The sequence below is a fragment of the Polypterus senegalus genome, chromosome 10 (genome assembly GCF_016835505.1).
Source record: "Polypterus senegalus isolate Bchr_013 chromosome 10, ASM1683550v1, whole genome shotgun sequence".
Taxonomy (NCBI): domain Eukaryota; kingdom Metazoa; phylum Chordata; class Cladistia; order Polypteriformes; family Polypteridae; genus Polypterus; species Polypterus senegalus.
In genome coordinates this window covers 95,106,734-95,129,129 of record NC_053163.1, presented here as the reverse complement: position 1 = coordinate 95,129,129, position 22,396 = coordinate 95,106,734, and the positions used below count along the sequence as shown (strand labels likewise).

The window sequence follows — 22,396 nt, the reverse complement described above, 5'->3', positions numbered from 1 at the left end:
TTTTCGTTGCTTATTTATTTATTTCATTTTGTCCGTAACATTCCTGCAAACCGTCATGAAATACGGCTTGAAATAAAACTGTCACTTTCACTCGTCAAAGTTGAGAGGGTGGGCTCTAACACGCCCTCTAGTTACTGATTGGTGAATCGATAGTACAAGAATTAATTAGAAAAATGCTTACTACTGCCGATGAAATGGATTCTGCCGAAGATATTACGTATTTCAGAGAGAGAATTGAAGATTTATCGGAAGAAATTACAATGTTTTTATATATGGGAGAATCTGAATCGACCAGTCAAGCAACATTAAATCGGTTATCAGTATCCATCTTGAAAAACACCTGATCAGAGCATCCCTTCTATAAACTCCTAGTTACTTCAATGCCTAAGATAGTGGAGTGTGTAGTATGAGCATACTATGAAAAGAAGTGTCTGGAAACAATATTGTAGGTACAGTAAGCAGTCTTTATCATCATATATGGCAGTTTTTGATTTCTGTATGTGGTTTCTGCTTTAACAATTCTAACCACTGACAGCATAACTTAAAGTTGGGCTGCTTTGTCTTCATGCAGGTTGGTTGGTTGTGGGCAAAGCAGTATGTTAATCTATCTTTTACACTTTTTAACACCAAGTGTTTTGCTTTTAAAGCTTAAATCTAAAACCAAAGTATTCATGCTTTTACGGGTTTTCACTCTCGGTTTGTTCCTGCCGAGTTGCTGTGGGGTCTGTAGGCCTCCAGGAGCATGCAAATGCTTTTTGTGTTGTTTAAGTACTATAATTTTCTTGTTTTTAACTAAAGATTTTAGAGTGCTAGATTAAAAGGGGGGAGAATCAAATGAGGACATCATTAGTGAAACAACAATCTGACATTGTGCATATTGCTGGTTGTTTCCTAAAACTTGGTAATCCTTATAAAATGTTACACATCTGCCGTGTGCTTTTTGAGACTGTTGGGGTTTTACTTTGGGTCTTTCTTTAATGAGCTATCTTGAATCCATTTACTGATTACTTTTGTTGGCAGGGGTATGTGTGTGTTTATCCTTGCCTTGTTTCCAAATTTGGAAAACTGATGGATTGATGCTTTAAGGGAGTAGAGACTATAGAACAGACACAAGTGCACACATTACCAGATACCAGGGATTTTACCTTTGGTTTTGTTTAGTTGTTTTTTTTTTTTGTTTTGTTTTTTTTTTCTCTATGTATTAAGTCTTTTTGATTTTTTTTGTATATTTTGTTTAAATAACTACATCTGGTGTGAATCAGCCACCCCATCTCTAGCAGACGAAACAGAACTTTAAGGTGAGATAGAAAATGTGTGACTCGATGGCTTACTATGTTATGAAGTATTGTATCCTGTAGGGCAGGTGTCTATTCAGAGGCTTTCCACTTTTTGATTATTATGTAACAGTTTAAAGAAAGGTCATGGCTTGACCTAGATCTCCCTTCAGTTTTTTTTTGCTTTGGTAAACTAAAGTATTTTGATATTTTGGCATTTGAGCCTCACTTATAAAATTAACTGTTAGAGATGTGCACATTAATTAACACCTGAATGTTCAGGTAATCCTAAAGTGTGATTGTGGTTTAATTTTCATATTTGCTCTTATCCTTATGATACCTATCATTTCTTTCTGTGACACGTCTTCCTTTATTTTTTTCTAATTTTCTTTTAGTATATTGTAGATGTTCATTTAAAAAAAAAAAAAAAAAGGAAGATGCGACAATGGTGAGAAAGAAACCACCTGCTTGTAAGACTTGTAAACCACAAAATAACAAAACACTATACTTTTCTAGAAAAAGGGGGGAAGTCTGATAATTTGTTTCCTGGCAACTTGATTTCCAGTTTTAAGACTTTTTTTATTTTTTTTTATTTTACTTGTCTAATGTTATTTCTTTTTCTCTTCCTTTAGCGTTTTATCCAGTACTTGGCTTCCAGAAACACACTGTTTAATTTAAATAACTTCTTGGACAAAAGTGCAATGCAGGGTAGGTAGTAGTAACACCATTTTTGAAATTTAGACCTCTTCATTACATTGGCAATATTGGCTTTTTTAACCACAGAATAAATGACCGTCAATTAAGCATTGCTCTACTAGTGATTTAATGTGCAAAGCTGGTAGGCAGGAAATTGCCATTTTACAATCTGAATTGGTCATGTTTTTATGAATAAAGGGGTTTATCAGGATGTAACAAAATAGTCGGCTTACTGTCTCTTTGTACTTGCCATTCCTTACTCCTCAAACCCCCATTAGATGTGCTATACATGAACACCGTATAGCGAGTTTAGCACTGAACATTTTTAACTAGTCAGCCTACAAATTTTGTAAACTGACCAGAAAGAAAACCTTTATAAATGCTTTCATTTATGTTGTTATAGTGCACATTTATTTCACACAAGTAAATCTGAATCTTGCAGTTATACAAGCAACAGAATGTCATTTGTATGTATACATTTTTGCAATGAATTGTTAAGAGGTGAAAATGTTTAATTGGGTGGCATACATTTATGTTTGTGTGTCTGACAAGCCAGTCTGCTTAAACAATAGGTACACCACTATAGGTGGGACAGTTAAGTTTCCTGTGTGTTTTTTAAGATTAGCTTATGTCTGTTGCAGCTTGCAATAGAACTTGCGGGAGAACAACTTAATATGTGAATGAAAAACTCTTTAAAACTTACAGGATCTGCCCATTTTTTTCCAAATCAAAAATGTTATCAAGTACTTCATCTGCATCTTAAGATTATATATATTACAAAATGGCATATCCATGTTTTAAGAAGACGAATAAGCAAACCATTGTTGTGAGATTCAGCCATTTTTAAAAGGAGACCAGTTGTGTGTTTCACTTCAGCAACTACCCCATTTACCTTCCACAGTGTCGATTCAACTTGGAAAGCTTTTGTCAAGTACCCATTATTGCTGTTATTGGATGTTGATGCACAGACAATCACTACCTTCTGCTAGTGAAAGAATAAAAGCGATCACAAGCGTGCCCTTTTCATTTATCTTCTATTTTGTAAAAATTGCCTACTTCCGCTAGATTGATAATAAGCACATGTACTTCAGTGAAAGAGAATATTGAACAGGAACATAGAAGAAATAGAATTGCAGAAATACAAACAGGTTGCTAACAGAATATAGCTTGGTGCTGAAGGCTTTTGTGCTGTCCCAACTCCACCTACGACTGAGGCTGTGAGCAAAGAAGCAATCAGGAAATTAATTCTTAGTTAAATTTAGTTGAGTTTGTGACAAAAAAATTTAAATTTTCTATATTCAAAACCTTTGCTGCTTTAGAGTAAGGACTCGTGTACTCTTATCATTGTAGAGTGCAAGAGCAAATTATTTTTAAAAATTAAAAAAAAAACACTTTAGAATGCAATATGATGTGGCAGAGTAATATATGCCATAATTATGAAGAAATAACTTGGAACTTAAAAAGAAGTGAGACGTTCTCAGCAACCAGGAAAAACTTACAACTCCACATACTCACATTGACCAGTTCAGGAAATGATCCAACTGTTTAAAGTCAAGAAGTAGGAGCACTAGCTTATTGCTGCTTTACAGCTCCTACTTCACATTCATCTTATTGCTTAAAATTTCTTCACGTTAATGAAAATCTTTATTTTAATTCAACAGGTTTTCTGTAAAACTCGCATTTGACTGTTAAATCATTGATATTGAAATGTTATATTTTTCTGAATATAGCAAATAATACTTTTGTGTGTGGTCATTTTTCCCTTTCAGGTTATGATATGTCCACATTTATTAGACGCTACAGCAGGTATCTAAATGAGAAGGCTCTCTCCTACAGACTTGTTGCCGTTGATTTCACCAAAATGAAAAGGGGGTGAGTTGGTTGCCTAAAATTAGAGGTTTGATTTGAGGTTTTCCTTCTGTATAAAGCATATGTAATGCATTTTAAGGGCGATATCAGGCCACTTGATGGACATCATTGGGCAGATCCTTCTATTGCTTTAAAAAGGACTTATAACCATATAGTTCAGTTTAAGTATTCCAATTTTTTGGAGCTTTAATTGGTTAGAGTATACTGCATAGTATACAGTATGTATATGAGCAGTTGTGTGTGTGTGTGTGTGTGTGTGTGTGTGTGTGTGTATGTCTTTTATTTATATATCTATACTAATAAAAGGCAAAGCCCTCACTGACTCATCACTAATTCTCCAACTTCCCGTGTAGGTAGAAGGCAGAAATGTGGCAGGTACATTCCTAACAGCTTACTTACAAAAGTTAGGCAGGTTTCATTTAGAAATTCTACGCGTAACAGTCATAACTGGAACCTACTTACGTACATATATATGGCCATAGCCTGCAGCTCGGTCGCCGTGTGAGGCGGAGTTGTGTCCCTCATCGTCATGCCTCCCACGTAATTGAGTGCCTGCCCATATAAGGCTGTCTGTCAGCAGCAATCCAATAGACACGCTGCCGCTAAATATTCGTTGGGTGAAGGACTGTGCTTATGCAAATGAAGATGAGATGGTCAGGGATAGACTAGTGTTTGGCACAAACTCAGCGAAAGTGCGAGAGAAACTTTTAAGTGCCAGGTCTTAGCTAACATTAAATAAAGCCGTGGACATCGCAAGATCGCACGAGATAGCACAAGCACAGCTGAGAACCCTCGATGCATGTACTCCGAGCAGCTCACGTGAACTGACTTTGCAGGACTGGGAACGGTAAACCCGTGCATGCAGTGTGTGATGTCTTAGATAAAGAGGAAGATGAGCTGCTTATTGATGCAGTAGGAAAGGAACAACCCTCTGACGCTGAACAAGCCTTTGTAGACATATCAATAGGAAAGCAAGGTGTAAAGCTTAAGTTTAAATTACGTTCATAGACACACTGCCACTAAATATTCTCCGGCAAATCCACAACTTAATACCGGGAATGCCTGTTAAACATCTTAGATTCATGAGTACCGATTTGAGTAGTGATCACTTCAATGAATGAAACCTGTTATCTTTACAACGGTTGACAACAAAGATGAGATGAGATAGATATATATATATATAGATATAGATATAGATATAGATATATAGATATATACACTAGCAAAATACCCGCGCTTCGCAGCGGAGAAGTAATGAAAAAGAAAAGGAAACATTTTAATAATAACGTAACATGATTGACAATGTAATTGTGTTGTCATTGTCATGAGTGTTGCTGGCATATATATATATACAGTCCCTGACAAAAGTCTTGTCGCTTGTGTACAAATTGACCTGAAGTGCTGCTAAAATATATTTCTAATCAAGATTTTGTTACAAGAAATGGGTCATTTTAATCCCATCAGCTTTTATAATAATGTTTCAGTGCAAAGCGAAACTAACACAAAAAGTATTCTAATATTCACAGCTTGGTAAAGCCCATTGAGTCAATTTTTGGCAAGACATAAGTGTTGTCGCCTTGTCATATGAGCTTCACCTGTGACTAGTAATGGATCAATTAGGTCTCAGGTGTGTATAAAAAGAACCCCAGTACACTAGACCTTCACATCAACTGCAGCTAGACCTCTGCAAACATGCCTAAGATTCACCCTGAGACTAAAGTGTTGATTATCAAAAGGCTGAAGACCAAATCCACTGCTGTTGTGGCAAACACTTTCAATGTGTCTCAGTGTCAAGTTCAGAGGATAAAAAAAAGATTTGAAGAGACTGGAGACGTTTTTGACAAGCCCAGGTCAGGAAGACCCCGCAAGACAACTGCTCGAGAAGACCGTTTGTTGGCTCAAAAATCCAAGGCCAGCCCATTTTCCACTGCAGCAGAGCTCCACGAGACCTGGTCACCTGAAGTCCCTGTGTCAACCAGAACAGTTTGTCGGATTCTGTCTCGAAATGGCCTCCATGGTCGAATCAGTGCCCATAAGCCAGCACTAAACAAAAGACAATTGAAAAACCGTGTGGCATTTGCCAAGGCCCACAACCTGCTGAAAGGATGGACGCTGGAAAAGTGGCAGAAGGTGGATTTTTCAGATGAATCTTCTGTTGAATTACACCACAGTCACCGCAAATATTGCAGGAGACCTATTGGAACCCGCATGGAGCCGAGATTTACCCAGAAAACAGTGAAGTTTGGTGGAGGCAAAATCATGGTCTGGGGTTACATCCAGTATGGGGGTATGCAAGGGATCTGCAGGGTGGAAGGCAACATCAATAGTCTAAAATACCAAGAAATCTTAGCTACCTCTTATATTCCCAACCATAAAAAAGGCCAAATTCTGTAGCAGGATGGTGCTCCATCGCGTACTTCCATCTCCACATCAAAGTTCCTTAAAGTGAAGAAGATCAAGATGCTCCAGGATTGGCCAGCCCAGTCACCAGACATGAACATCATTGAGCATATGTGGGGTAGGATAAAAGAGGAAGAATGGAAGACGAAACCAAAGAATATTGATGAACTCTGGGAGGCATGCAAGACTGTTTTCTTTGCTATTCCTGATGACTTCATCAATAAATTGTATGAATCCTTGCCAAACCGCATGGATGCTGTCCTTTAAGCTCATGGAAGTCATACAAGATATTAAATTTGGATCTCACAGCACCACTACTTAATTTGCTGACATATTTTTGGATTTGCATTAAAGTTGTTCATTTTCTGTATAGGCGACAAAACTTTTGTCTTGCCCAAATTTGACCTTTCTGTCTTGATTAAATGATAAATCTTTTTTCAGTGAAACTAATTTATTTCAGTGCATTAAACATCATTTGGGAGGGCTTTAGCTTTTCATATGAGGTATTTCTAACGCCAGTTGATTAATTAAAAGTCAGGTTAATAGCAGGAGTTTCTAGAAAATAGAGCAGTGACAAGACTTTTGTCAGGGACTAATATATATATATATATCCTGTTTTGTTTGTCTGCAATAGTTTTATATGAATAATAGTTTTAGGAAGCAATTTAAACATCTTTTTACCAGACCTTTGGATAATTTAATTTAAGGCCACAAAGTAGTCAGTGGATTTTAGCTTTGCATACTAATGTATGTATTTGGAGGAAAATTTATATTGTTTTTGAATTAATCTTTTGCACCAGCAGGGTTTTCAGCCTAAAATGTATTTTAAGTTTTAAGTTCTTTCTAGCTGATATTTTACTGATCTGTTAGTTGGCTTTTTTGGCAAATAGCATTTGTAGCAGTTTCTCCATTTAAAATTTAATTGAGGTTGCAGTTAATTTGATTGTCTTCTAGGATTGATGGAGTCATGAGAACAATGAACACGGAGAAGTTGATAAAAACTCTCCCAATCATTCAAAACCAGTTGGATGCATTGCTTGATTTTGAAGTGAGTCAGCTTTTTTTAGTTTAAGGTCATTTTTTACTAAAATTAAGTGTTTCCTAAAATTCTATATTTTTTTGCTGAGATTTTTTACCTAGTTTATTTAAGGCTGACTATGACAGTATTTCTGTGATATTTTCTTTATGTTTGTGCTGTAGGCAAACCCCAATGAGCTGACCAATGGAGTTATCAATGCTGCCTTCATGCTGCTCTTCAAAGACTCAATCAGACTCTTTGCTGCATACAATGAAGGTGTCATTAACTTGCTGGGTAAGGTGCTTTTATTTTAAACACAACAGCGATAAAAAACGACTGTTACCTTCATTTTTGTATTACCTTAAAATTCATTCCTTCAGGAGTGAAAAATGTAGTAATTACTTTCAATCTCTGTGTTTTCTCCATTTGGTATCATTATTCTATCCACCAAACTTGTAATACTATTATTTTGCAACCCATTTTTGATGTGTGTTTTGTTTTAATCCAATTGATAAAGAACATAAGGCTTCTACACGTCTGGTTATGCAGGAGCTTAGTGTAAAGATTTTTAAAGTGTTTGATATTTTTATAATTAAACTACAGAGCACAGATGTTATGTTCTTTAGTCTTATTATAGGGATGTTCTGATTGGCAACCAATCGAAATTGGCCAATTTCCACTAAATAAAGACTATCGGTGATCAGTAAATAGGGCAATCATAAAACAGATATTTTCAGCCCCTGCTTTTCTGTGCTTTACTGTAAATTTAGTTGTGGTGCTCCTTTACATAAGATATTGCTGTAGTTGAGCCAGCACGCATCCTTTTTTTTTTATTTATTTTTTTTATTTTTTATTTTGCAACCAAATTTCTGCAGTGTAAATAGAGCAGTGAGTCAGCTTGTTTGATCAATGAACAAAAGGCAATTGGTATATTAGCCTTTATATTAAAGAAAGTGGAATAATAAATGGGTGGGGGGAATAATTGGACATATCATCCTTTGCACCTGCAAGAAAAGCTACTTTAAGGAGTCCAGACCTTTATTTTGTTCTTTAAATTAAAACGGGCACCGCTTGAGTTTGGTCAGTGTATTTGTTTTAAATGAAGCAGCTTGCACTTTTAATATGTTTATGTGTTGTTGTGTGTCATACAACATTAATTTTGGTAAGAAGCAAGTACTCCATAATTGGTAATCCATCTCTCTATATTAAAAAAAAAAAAAAATCCTGTGGGAGGAACTAGGAGGCGATACGTGATCTTCACGTCAAGATCACGGAAGACAAATAAAAGACCTGTGAGACGAAAGAGAATGACCACAGAGCGTGTCACGGGGATATAGAACATGAGATTCTTGCAAGACACGCCCTACTTACAAGCAATATCAGAGCGCAGCCTGCAAAAAAACATCAGTAGTGTAAAGGCATGCAGCACACACAGATACAGGGGTCTCAGTGCATATAATGCGTATAAAGGACAATACGTTATAAATGAAATGTCGATGACTAAAAGATCGCATTAGCGCAAACAAAAGGAAATTGATCATCAAGACCAGGTGTAATTGAAAAAATAGCAGGAAAAAGCGAGGTCAGAAATAAAAGGCAAAAAGCAGAAAACAAAGTGTTTTCGCATTTGCATCATTCAATGCACAAAACATAGATTTATACAGTAATGTTTTTACAACATCACGCGAGACAAGGCAGTGAGCCATCATTTAAAACAAGTCCACAGACATTTAACCTTCTAGTTGTTGGATTGGTTTTGGCAGACAAGCCTCATGTGCTCCCAGCTCTTAAAACAACGACATGTGACAAGCAGAATAGGCAGCTTGAAAGCAGCAGAAAGACAACAGGTGATCTGATGACATATCCTTGGCGTGCGTTCAGCCGCCCCCCCTTCACACCGCGAGCAGCATTGTACGTCTGACAAGAAAAAGATGTATTCTTTTTACAAACTTTTTAAAGTAAAAGTGAAAATAATGCATATGTATGTAACAATTGCCATGAAAATAACAATCTCTTTAAATTGGATATCCGGTAAACCAAACCCGGAGGTGGGCGAGCGAAGCAAGCAGGGGGCGGAGCCTCCTAGTATTTTATAATAACATCTCAGGAATTGTGAATGTCTAGTTGATACACTGTAGAAAAACACATCTATATAAATATTGTAAATGTATATTTTAACAGCAAAAAAGTGCAATCAATGATTTAAAATGAATAAAGCCTATAAGTGCATGTTAAGGCCATCAGGGGCTGTTCCAGCTCTTTAAACCCAAGACAGACACAAGTCCAGCACAACATACCTCTCTTATTTTGCTCAATCAATCAACATTTATTTTTATAGCACATTTTCATACAAAAAAAATGTAGCTCAAAGTGCTTTACAAAATGAAGAATAGCAAATAGAAGACACAATAAAAAATAAACATAAGTCAACATTAATTAACATAGAATAAGTAAGGTCCGATGGCCAGTGTGGACAGAAAAAAAAAAACTCCAAATGCTGGAGAAAAAAAATAAAATCTGTAGGGATTCCAGACCAAGAGACCGCCCAGTCCCCTCTGGGGACAAAAATCAAACAGTCCTCTTTGTATTTAGGGTTTTCATGGAAGGACTTGATGATGGTCACGTAGACTTCTGGCTTTCAGTCCATCAATGTTGGTGCACCATGATGCTTTGAGTAGGTGGTGGTGGCGCAGGCCGCCACCACAAAGAAACCGAAAAAAGAAACCGAAGAGAGAGTAGGGGTCAGTATGGATTTTGGAGCCACTATGAATAGTTATTATGATGAATTGAACATACAGAGTATCAGTATTAAGTTAAAGTGAAGTTATAAAAAGGCCATTTTAAAGTAATGTGTGTTCAGCAGTTTTTTAAAGTGCTCTACTGTATTTGCCTGGCGAATTCTTATTGACAGGCTATTCCAGATTTTGGGTGCATAACAGCAGAAGGCCGCCTCACCACTTCTTTTAAGTTTAGCTTTTGGAATTATAAGGAGACACTCATTTGAAGATCTAAGGTTACGATTTGGAATATAACGTGTCAGGCATTCCGATATATAAAATGGAGCGAGATTATTTAAGGCTTTATAAACCATAAGCAGTAATTTAAAATTTGCTGTGGGGAAAAGGTTCCCAAATTGTTTCCCACCAACCAGCACAATACAACACAAATCGCACACAGCAGTGACTTTTTCTTCTTTGTTTATCTCTCTCTTTCCAGCAAGCTTTGTCGTCTTTATCCAGATTCTGGCTACTTCCATGCTGCACCTGGAAGTACTTCCGGTGGCCCATTTGGCAAGGTCCATAAGCACACAGTAGGGCTGAGTTGTAGGACTCCCATCTCCCATGGTGCCCTGTGGAAATCCAAGGCACTGCTGCAATCTAGTGATCTGGTGATGATAATACCAATCTGTTCCTATGTTAACAGAGTGTCGGAGCACAGTGCAGTTGGGAGGTTGTAGGGTAGTTTTCACAATTTGCCCATCATATATTTTCTCACACATTGATTCAATTAATTTATATTGATTGGTAAACTGCTTATATTTAAATGTATATGCATGTATAGGTTTAATCATTAATTGCAGGGCAGCTTTTACTGTTAAAATATACATTCTCTGTACTTAACAGGTTGTTTTTATCAGCTAATTCTGTTGGTGTAGTTAATTTGGATTACAATTTTAATTATGCAATACTTTCTTACCAAAAGGTATACTGCATGGCATACACAAAAATTAAAGTACAAACCTTTCAAAAAGCCACACAACTATCAATTGCTCTTAAGGTGTTTATCACCAGAGACATGGCTAATTTCAAACTCAAACAGGCAGTGTCCATTTTAAAGGACAAAATAAAAAGGTCTGAATGTATTAAAGTAGCACTTCTTGTCATTTGTCTAATTACCTAGGACAACATCTCATATCCCTTCTCCTGTTTATCAATGCACTTTCTTTCATAAAGGATGATTAAATTTTCTTTCTGGTAAAGTCTGCTGCTTTATGTTTACAGGAACTTCGCAGCAAAAAAGTAGCTCATCTACCATAATACCTTGCATAAATAAGCACTACATCTAAATTACCGTAATCTTAGAAAAGCTTGTGCTGAAAAAATCCATTTTTGTGATCGGCCAATTTAAACATGTGGCTGATTAAACAAATTTCTCTTTGGGATACTAAACCTAAACCTGATTGAACAGAGCATCACTACTATCTACATTTGATTTTTATTTAAATGGTATCTTTAGATAAAGGTCATGTCTGTATTTCCAGTAGTACAGTCAACAAAAGAATCAGCAAATATGCAATTTCCATGTATGGCAAAAGTAAGGACTCCATTGGCTGTAATAACTGGTGTTGCTCCATGTAGACCTTTTTCTATAACTGGCTATCAGACTGTTGACATTGACTGAAAGAAAAAGTTTGACTTGGCCAATCCAAGTTGTGGGGTTTTTTTTTGTTTTGTTTTTGTTTTTTTTAAGCCATTCTTGGGTGAATTTAATAGTATGTTTTAGGGTCATGTTGCAAGGCTCCCCTTCAGTTGAGCTTCAGTCTTCTAATTGATGGCCTTACGTTATCCTTAAACATACTGTCAAACAATGAAGACTTCATAGTGGATTCTATTATGTTGAGCTACCCTAGCCCTGCAAAGCAGTCCCAAACCATAACATTTCCACTACTATGCTTTACAGTTTTTGGAGATCTTTTTAATTCCCTTTCAAGACTGATTGGCATTTTAACCTACCTTCTGAAAGCTTCAGAGAGCTCTTTCAATCTGTACATGGTGATAACACTTTTCAACAACAAACAGAAAAAAGTTTCTGAGGTTTAAACACTTTTGTATATTGGGTTGCTGCCATATTTCAAAGCTGTTTGTGTGCGATGCAATAAACCTACAAGTCAATCAAAAGCAATAATGTTATTTTTATACACCCAAGGATGTCTTTTTCAAATAAAAGAAGTTCCTTTGTTCTCTGCGGTTTCATTGTTAAAATATGCAATTTGCATATGTGTTTGCCAAGGCAAATGGCGCATGTCAATTGAGTGAATCTGCTTTTATCAATGATCCCACCTAGGTCGAGCCACATACAGTGAAAGGCTCATTACTATTGGATAGCTGAAGTTCAGAGAAATCTAATGATGTTTGTCTCTAGTTGGTCATTCATAATACACTTTAGAGCTGTGCATAAAAGGCATCAAATATATTGTGTATTACAGCACATCTTTATAACTACAGTATACTGAGAATGACATATTTGCTGAAAGACTAAGTATTGTTCATAGTATAACTTTAAAGCATTGCGGTGTGCAGTTTTATAGTTCAAACTGTAACACCCCATTTTTGAATGTCATTTTTATCACTCACATCACTGTATCGTTGTCACATGAGAAGAAAATTGAAACATTTTTGGCTATTGACTTGTTCAGGTATAAACCCCACTGCCACCAAAGGAATAGACCGTGACATATGTGTTTTTTAAATAATCGCCCTTGTGGCAAGCAGAAACTAGCATGATTACAATTGGGGAAATGTCACTAGCTCTTGGGCCCTGTCCATGGTTGTTTCATGCCAGCAAAGGCACTGTCCCCACTCCCATAACCCAGCACTGCAAGAAGCTGGTATAAAAATGTATGTATGTACTTGGTTTATTTCTTGCGTGAAATGCAAGAAAAAATAGAAATAGTTTTATACTCTCGCCTTGATCCCTACCTCACCACATTTTTATCGCAGAGATGTACAAAAAGTTTTCTGGGACTTCATGGTTTGGTTTTTGTTTTTGTATGTAATATGTGGCTTATGGGATTTTATACACAGTTGTGGTCCTTTCTAATCTATGTCCGATCAATTAGGTTTGCCATAGGCAGATTCCGTCAAATTCTAGAAACGTCTGGAGGATAATTAAAGCTAACGGGATACACCTGACCACAATTTGATTGTCAGAGCAAAGAGTCTGAATAATTATATGGGTGTGAGATTTTTTTATTTTTAAATAAATTTTCAAACCATTCTGAAAGCATGTTTATTTGTGATTGTGTGAATTGATGGGCAAAAGTGGCTGATCAGCCTTATTCATTTAATAGTCCATTAACAACACCATAAATTGTGCAGAAAGTGAATGGGGTCCGAGTGCTTTCTTGCTTGTGTGTTTGTGTATTATATTTATATTATATATAAACTTGCAGCTGTACATCTAGTGATGTCTGTTTTGCCAGCTAGCTTGAGAGTTACATAGTAATGTTAAGTTTCTATGTGTGGTAATAATTTAAAAGTTGTTGGTTGGTTGTTTGTTTTTTGCATATTCTGGCTCAGTAACTGCAGAATCTGCCCCCTCCCCATCCCAACCCCCAACAATCTTGGTGATTTTAAATATGTTGATCCATATATTTTTATAATTCTGCCTAATCAGAAAGTAGTATTAAGTGCAATACTGAATATTAATAAAATATGTAATAAAGTTTGTGAATGTGTTAAGCGTGTTACTGATTTTTACATATGTTTTGTTTTAGGTTACACATAATATGGTTATTTTAGTATATAACTAAGGTGTTTGGTGCATGGTTTTTATTTGTGCAACAAATGAAAACTTCATTAATGGCATAGTATGTTTCTATGTATAATTTACAGATGCATTCTTCCCAAAACAAAATTTGAGTGTTTTACCCTTTTCTGAATGGACAGATCATCCATTACCATGTTTTCCACCATATTTTAAAGTCAAATTACTTTTTATCTTTAGCAAAACACGGGATTTGTTTTGCTCTAGATCTCCAGGAGACTGGATTCAAATCGCAACGCAGCATGGAGCTGGCATGTTTACCTGATATTTGCAAGGGTTGTTGTCTAGATATCCAGAATTATTGTTTAGTCTCAGGTTAATCGGCAACTCTAAATACACCCACAGTGAATGTGTCAGTTCCTGTTTGCGTGTGTCCTTCAATGTATTTGATTATCAGTATTTTTGCTTAGGAAAAAATGTTGACTGTATCTCAAGAAGACAAATTTTAATTTTTAAAGAATTAAAATTCTTGTAAGAAGTCTGTGAATGCAAGCAATTTGACATCTAGCACAGTTTCTTGTCTGGGTTGTATTCATTGTTTTGTTGTTGATTATTGACTGTGGGACATATACAAGTAAGAATTTCATTTCACTGTACTATTACTATATTCACACTGAATTTCTTTTTGATTGAGTTATATATAATAATCACAGGAATTTGATTAGATATTGTTTTCTCAGTTAACTAATATATGAACAAGTCTTCTGTTTCTGTAAACATTTGAACCCCTAATAGGGCAATTTCATGTGAATATGCCATTTGAATTCTGTTGTCGTGTTCAGTTCAAAAAATAAGAAATAAAGTAATGTTAGTACTTTTTGTTTAGTTGTCTTCTTTCTTTTTTTCCTCAGAGAAATATTTTGACATGAAAAAGAACCAGTGCAAAGAAGCCCTCGATATTTATAAGAAATTCCTCTACAGGATGACAAAGCTGTCAGAGTTTTTGAAAGTTGCTGAGGTAGTATGCAAGTTTTGTTGTGTGAAAACCAAAATTGGGGGTAGGGGAAGTATCATACAGGGCTGGTGCAGCACTGTCTTGTCAGTCTTTCTCTCCCTTTAAAATTTCATGAGCTCCAGGCCATTTATAATCTCTCAGAATCATTTTGGACATTATCTCATAAAAAAATTGGATCAATCATTTTCTTTATACAGTACTCCTTTTCAAATACTTCCCTGTATGATTTGTTAACAGATATCTAAATAATGTGGCATAATGCAACCTTAATCAGCCATATATTATAGAAAAGGTTTCTAAAACTAAATGCAGTAATTTATGAAATTATCTAATTATTGACTATATAAATATGCATCTGCTTGTTGCCTTGTGTGAAAAAGTAGTTTAAAACCCTTAAATGTTTCTGACTAGAAGCACAGTAATATGGAAAATACCAGAAAGTAAAGATTCTCAACTTTAAGGTTAATTGGTAAAATTAAATTAAGTAGCTTAACTCCCCTCTTAAATCCTAGAGTATGTTATTAAATTTAGAAACAAAAGACAAATTTGCTTTAAATTAATAATTCTCTTTAATTTGGTACCTTTTTCAGTTAAGGATATTTGCTAAACTGGATTACTCATTGTTTTCTATTTAGTAAAGAATGTAGTATTTTCAAGGTACAGCTTACAAAATTCCATCAATAGGTTCCTGTGACTCTTTGGTTCCCGCACTCAGTCTGTCACTGGAGGTTTTTGTTACAGTCAAGGTCTGTTCTCATTTTGCCCCCAGCCAATAAAAATTGCTACTACCCACATTCTATGTTTGTTGGGTCAATGCAGAAATTATATAACTAGGTTTGGTTAATTTTCATTATAATGTACCAAAACACTGTGCATATTACATGTGGTTAATTTAGTTGGTTTTTGGTTTTTTTTGCATTTGTTTTTTTTATGTTTTCATCATTGATTTTCATTCTGATATTCTAGTTGTTTTTCCATTATTTATTAAAGGGTTAGTGGGCGTGATGCTGAAATAGTTGCTGCCTTTCAGTATTCAGATTCATGATGTCTGGTAATTGTTCATTGTTGTTAGGATACAATTAAGGAAACAATTGACATAGAAAATGGTAATTTAATAGAAAAGCAACATAGAGTTAAACATTTTAATCTAAACCATAATGCAAATATTTATAAAAACCCTTTAAATGTAAAGGTTACGTTGCTGTGCTTTTATAAATGCAAAATAAGAGGAGAGAAAGCCTAGCTAAATTTAAATATAATCATTTAAATGTGAAAATAACTGACTACTTTTAAAAATGGTTTGTACAAAAGCCTTCAGCCTAATGCGGCCCCAAGATTTCAGTATGAGAACTACTGGTATTACGGCTAACACCGTATTTAGGATTCCAGTGTAATGCTGATAGTGTTAGACCTCAGCAGACTTACAAAGTTTATCAACAAGGAATTCCTGTCAGATTTTTGATTAAAACAGAAGATATTTGAGTTTATCTTCATCACGACAACTCTGACTTTTCCTGTCTACCACACACTTTGAATTTGCTGACAGTAGCCATTAATACTATTTGCTGATCACAGAATGACTATGATTCCACTGTATATATGCAGTATAAGTGATATATGCTCTTTACATGAAAAAGATGTTCCCAAGGGTGCCAATAATTTTGGAAAGAACAATATCCATATATATTGTAGTGTGTGTATGTGTATAATTGGAAAATTGCAGCAAGCTTATTGCAGTGTTCTCCTGCATTTTATATTGAGCCAGGCTAAATGGAGAGGATACTGAAAAAAGCATCTGTTAGATTGTTTGCAATAAGACCAGCTGTTTGTAAGCTTTTTGAAAAGGGCAATGATAGTAGGATTGCAGCCTGTGGCAGAAATGTTCAAACAAGAGCTAGAAGGAAGCTGTGCTTTTTTTGTCTGTCTCGCATGCATCAATTGCAGCATGTCATTTGAGTGTTTATGTGCTCTGCTGTTCTACATTGTTTAAGTTTCATTCATTGTTTATTTTGTGCACATTTATTTTTTTTTTAAGTATTATTTTGACTGTTACAGTAGAAAAATGGAGACTGATATTGGGGCTGTACCCCAGGGCTGGTATGGAAATCTGCTAATAAATCTTATTTCTTAATTATATTATTTTCAATATATAATATATAATTTTCAATAACACAGTACATTAGCACACTCATTTCATTAAGATTAAGACCACTTGGTTTCACTGCAAATATCCTAACCTATCCTGAGTTCACTGAATAACACAAATATATATTATACTTCAGGACTCCATCTAGATGGTCTCATTTAAGTCCACCTGAAAATTATCAGGCTATTTAACAAATGTTTTTACATATAGTAATTCCCATTATATATGGACACTTCTTACTATTTGAAAAATAATTAGCCTGCTTACTCAGTTTTAAAAAATTGTACATTGTGGTAGGTTCTGGTTGTGCTGCCTGATTCGCTGGTATTGCTAAAATAAATACTTTTATATCAATTGATTATGTTGCAGTAATAATTTCTTATATGTTTGAAAGTGTCTCCCTGAAGAGCAAAACAAAATTTAAATTCCTTGGTGAAAGATACCAGCTTGCTTGTGCAACATATTTCACATGTCTGTTATCCAGTCTTATGCTCACAAAGTTCAAAACGCATGCATTTTTTTAAATAATATTTTAGCCAAAAGTGTATGGGTTTTGTATTTTGGGAACAGCTTCATAGATATATATTTTTCCCCCCTCATGGACATTTTAATTTTGTTTGCTGTTGTATTGGACTACTACTGGACCCCACTGACTTGTGTTGTATTATAAACTTTGATCTCCATTCTCCATGTAAACCTGAGATTAAAAATATTTCTCACCCTTCACTGCAGACATGTGGTAAGTAACAGATGAAAACAAATCACTTTAAAGCTGCTATTGCTTGAAAAGGTGGTTCTACAAAAAATGAAAGTGTGGGGAATGAATACTTTTGCAAATAACCTAATTCCCTTTTTCATTTTTCTATTTTAAAAAGTTTCACATTGTAAACTGATATTTCAGTTCTATGAAATAAAAATATCACAGAGAGAAAAAATTCAGTGTAGGACTTCTGGAGTTGGTCAAGATAGTAATTTTGCAAGGCACCATAAATCAGATGGTTTGTGTGTAAAATAGAGCAGTTAATTAAACAGCAAACAAATTAAAATTTTGTCAATAGAAGTAAATATAGGCTTAAAGATATTTAGATGTGGGTACAAAAAAAGTTATGGCTACATGTACGTTCCTGGTTATGAGTTAAGGAAACGTAGGAAGAAAAAAATGTGCAGGGTTGTGGGGTTTTTTTTTTTTGGCATTATGTTTTTCAGGAAGTAGTGAAGATGCTAAACAGGCAAAAAGTGTTGAATACATTTTGGTTGTCAACACCCTTGCAATTTTTTAAAATATATTCATTAGCTATTTTGGTGGGAAAAAGTTTATACTTCATATCCCTTATTATCTCCTTCTCTCCCTTAGATTGTGGAGCTCTTGTACTTTCTACCCTGCTTTCATCCTGGATATACTGTATATATTTGAACCATCTGCAGTTTCCATGTAGAATTTTCGTGTAGCTTCTTGTGCTTTATAAATCGTGCATAAACAAAAGTAAAAAAATGATAAGAGTACAAAATTATTGCTTGACTGTAGTTATATTTTTTTCCCCTTTTCTTCTTTACCTTGGCTTTTGGTAAGGGCATCTGCAAAACCATGATATTGAATAATTTACTAGTTATTAGAATGTGTTCCCTTATCTGAATTTTTGAAAATGAATTTACTCACCTTGTCCTATTTTATATACAAGAGAGCCTCCGGTGACTCTGTGTTCTGGTCTGTAATAGTACAGATAACCAGAAAAAAGGTTACACAATGAAACTTTTTTTTTTTTTCCTGTTTAAAATTTCTACAGCTCCAATTTGTGCAACAGACAAAACGAAGTCAGGGACAGTTTTTATGTGGTTTTCATGTTTCTGTCCACAAAAGTTTAAACATGCATATTGCTGACTGGAATCAGTAATAGAAATTAATGATGGACATAAATCCTAATGGCTTTTTTTAGTTTCATTTATGAAAGTTGAAGCTATTCAGACAAAAATATGAAGAGATGGTTGGTTTAAATGGTCCCATAATGCAAAAATCACCCAGAGTTATGTTAAAGCACACATTTATGTAAAGTTCAAAATAATTTAAGCAGTTATTTTAAATTCAGTTATTAGATTTTGTTTTAAAGTAATTCTCCTATCTATCAGTTCATTTTCAAGTCAGTAATCCATTTTTGGGTCAGATTGAGCTGGTGCCTATACTGGCAGTACAGAGTTTAAAGCAGGAAATGGCACTGAATGGGATGCCAGTCTATTTTTACACAGACGCTTGGTCATAGTGTACCAGTTTAAAGGTGGAACTTAACCTCACCTGCACATCCTTGAAATGACCAAGAAAAACTGGGGAAGTCCCACACAAACACAGACATAATGATAAAAAAAATTCTTCACAAGCCATGTGCAGGCTGAACCATGAATCCACGACTCTGGAAGTTCAACAAGCTAAATAAATTTATTGTTGAGATGCTTTTTTTAGTTTGTATTGTGGTACTTCCAGCTCTGTCTGGCTTAAATTTATACTGCTTTTATGGGTGAATCGATTAAACCATTAAAGTGCAGAAGTAATATAAGTCTGTATTGCAGCAGATACAAATCAGAGTCTAAACATCTGTGATTGTAGGCTTTATCATGTGTGAATGTATGTATGTGAATATGTTTGCTTATTGCTTTGTTTGCTTTTTGTTTTTGTTTGTGGATTTTTCTTTTTTCTTTTAGTGTGTGCATGCGGCGGCAAAATGTATTCAAAATTTTTTATTTTGTATGTTGTCATCCTGTTTTGGTTTAGTGAGTGCTACATATCACAAGACCTGGCCACAGTACTGCACCAGTCCTAAGCATTTAAATGTGCTATCCATTTCAGTCCAGTCTGTAAGCATGAAAAATCCTTTTCATGTTTTGTAATCACTGCATGTAGTAATAGTCCTTTTTTGTATGTTTTTTTTTTCTTTTTCTTTCTTATTTCCTCCTATTTTTATTTTTTGTGACACAGCAAGTTGGAATTGATCAGGGTGACATTCCAGATCTTACACAGGTCAGTGTACATTTCATCTTCAATTTTCCATGTGTGCTTTCATTTTAACATCTCCATTCCCTTTCACCTTCCAGGCTTGCATGTTGCTGTTGTTATATTTGCTCAACTGAAAGACAGAGCTGCTAGCAGTTATCCTTGACAATAAATTTGATTCTGGGATTTAAAAAGAGAAAATAAACAAATGAACGTTTAAAAACTTTTATAATTGTAAATTACATTATTTAACTTCACATGAATGCACTTAAACAGGCTTATCAAAATAAATATTTTTGTGCAATTATAGTTTAATGGTTTAAACATGATTGGAAAACAATGAAATTATTTTTCATAACCGTGTAATTTAGTTTAGTGTTATACAGGCTATATAGGAAATGCCCATTGTTATTTTTGTTTTTTTTTTTCACACAAAGTATTCTGGGTAAAGAATTACTGGCTATCCTTTTAAATTTATGTTTTAGATCTGGATGAGAGAGGGAATATGTTTAGTTGTATTTGAGCCTTCTAATCTGATAATTTTTTTTATCTAACCCAGAAGTAAGTCATTTTGTGTTTTTTAGACTGCAGACTTTGGTGTTCTCCAAAGCTGGAGCAAAAACATTAACCCCTTCCCCCCAACCCAACCCCCCAGTATATTTTAAATGGAGGTTCAATCTGGTCAATAATAGCACTCTCTGGCAGTCATGAGGAGAGCAGCAAACACTGTTCCAAAAGGTCTTTCAGTTTTCTGTAACATTTTTGTTTTGTTCCCTTTTGTGTTTCTTGTACCCCTTATTGAAGAAATTCGTTGTCTTTAAATATTTCTATAATATAACAAATAACTGTCATTATGTAATCTCATGCTTTGGCTTCCAGCTTCTTTTCTGGCATCTTTTAATACAAGGTTGTAAAACTAATTGGCTATAAACGTGGGCAAGCCAAAGTAATTCATATATGACATTTTAAAAAAATAGTGCCAGTAGCAGGTTTATATTTATTAAAAATCTGAAAAATATGTATTTGTTTGACTTAACCATAATTGCATTAATATAGTTACTTAATAGTTGCTATTCTGCATAAATACACAAATTGCCCTGTGTGAAAAAGGTGATTTTAGGTACAGTTGCTGGTTGGTTGGTTTGTTTGTTTGTTTGTTTGTTTGTGGGCTTTTTTATTATTTTTTTTTCTTTCCCTCCCCCCTGAATTCTGTCTTGCAGTCATTGTTTGAGCCAGGTGATTCTAGCTCATGCACCAACACAATCCAGAAAAGAGATCCTCTTGTTTATTGAATGCTGTCTATCACGCACAGGTTTCATTGCATTTAACACTTTTTGTGTATAATGCAGTCCTTGAATAAGCTTTTTGGTTATTTGAAAGCTTCAATGTCAATTTTGTCAACATTATTCAAATTAATTTGAGACAAATAGCAATTCTAGTTGAAGTATTCATTGATATGTTAATTACCTTTTGTTATTACCTTTTATTTTAAAAAGTCCTGAACTTGACCAGTAAATAGAGGGAATTACTCCTTGTTGAAGTTTCTGGTATGACTGGAGTCGTAGTCAGGCTTTAAAAGCCTGACTGTCTTCTGTTTTTTTTTTTCTTTATTCATTATACATTTTCTACTGGTCACAAATAAGTAATTTTAGCAATTATATCATGATATTTTCCCAAAACTCCCTTTTATCTGCTTAATTTTATATGAATTACTTTACCTATAATTCATACTGTCAAACTAGTGTCAACCTGTCATTAAAGTCTATCAGTTAAAACTAATACTTCAACATTTGCTTCATAATTCAAGAATCATTACTGTAATAAAGATGTAGCATAATGTCATGGTCCTGTTTGGTATAATTTTGTGCTTGCCTCTAAATCTTAGTAAGCAGGTTCATTTCACTAATTCTGATTTTTGAACTATGTAGTTTTTGGGGGCAAAAAGGACTTGGAAACCAAAAGTACATTTTGTGTATGTTTTAGAGAAATGGGGAGAGTGATGGCATATATACACCTCTGGGAGCCCCTGCTTGTGTATGTAATTTTACAATGATGAACGTTTTGTACAAGTAAAACACTTCAGATATGTTCCAGGTCTGTATATATGCTAGCATGCAGGAATTAAAAAAAAAAAAAAAATTAAAAAGCATGATGATTGCTCAGCCCTGTATCTTTGTTTTTCTTTTCTTTAATTTCCAAAGATCAGTGTATGTAACACTAAAGGCATGATACCATGACTTTGAAGAGTGTATTTGTATTGAATGTTGCCCAGTTTTGTGTTTTATGTGTACCATTTAATATTTTTGAAGACCAGCATAAGGCTTTGGTCAAGCATGTACATTTTGTTGGTTTATAACTTTTTTACCCCCAAACTATAGGCCCCAAGTAGTCTCTTAGAAGCTCTTGAGCAGCATCTAGCATCTCTGGAAGGCAAGAAAACCAAGGAGTTATCAGCAGCAACCAGGTATGTAATAGCTGTGTTTTATGAATGTAGCAATGCATATTAGATATT

At 34.8% G+C, this 22,396-nt stretch overlaps 1 protein-coding gene across 4 annotated transcripts in view; it reads left to right on the top strand.

The window, feature by feature from the left end:
- Positions 1-22,396, top strand: part of si:ch211-200p22.4 (phosphatidylinositol-binding clathrin assembly protein) — a 112,528-nt gene that overhangs the window by 57,965 nt on the left and 32,167 nt on the right. For all 4 annotated transcript variants that reach the window (XM_039766247.1, XM_039766248.1, XM_039766249.1 and 1 more), the window contains 7 exons: positions 1,907-1,982; positions 3,740-3,842; positions 7,194-7,287; positions 7,440-7,551; positions 14,655-14,761; positions 19,870-19,911; positions 22,263-22,348. In XM_039766247.1, the coding sequence (XP_039622181.1) occupies positions 1,907-1,982; positions 3,740-3,842; positions 7,194-7,287; positions 7,440-7,551; positions 14,655-14,761; positions 19,870-19,911; positions 22,263-22,348 (620 nt within the window). The remainder of the gene's footprint in view (positions 1-1,906; positions 1,983-3,739; positions 3,843-7,193; positions 7,288-7,439; positions 7,552-14,654; positions 14,762-19,869; positions 19,912-22,262; positions 22,349-22,396) is intronic.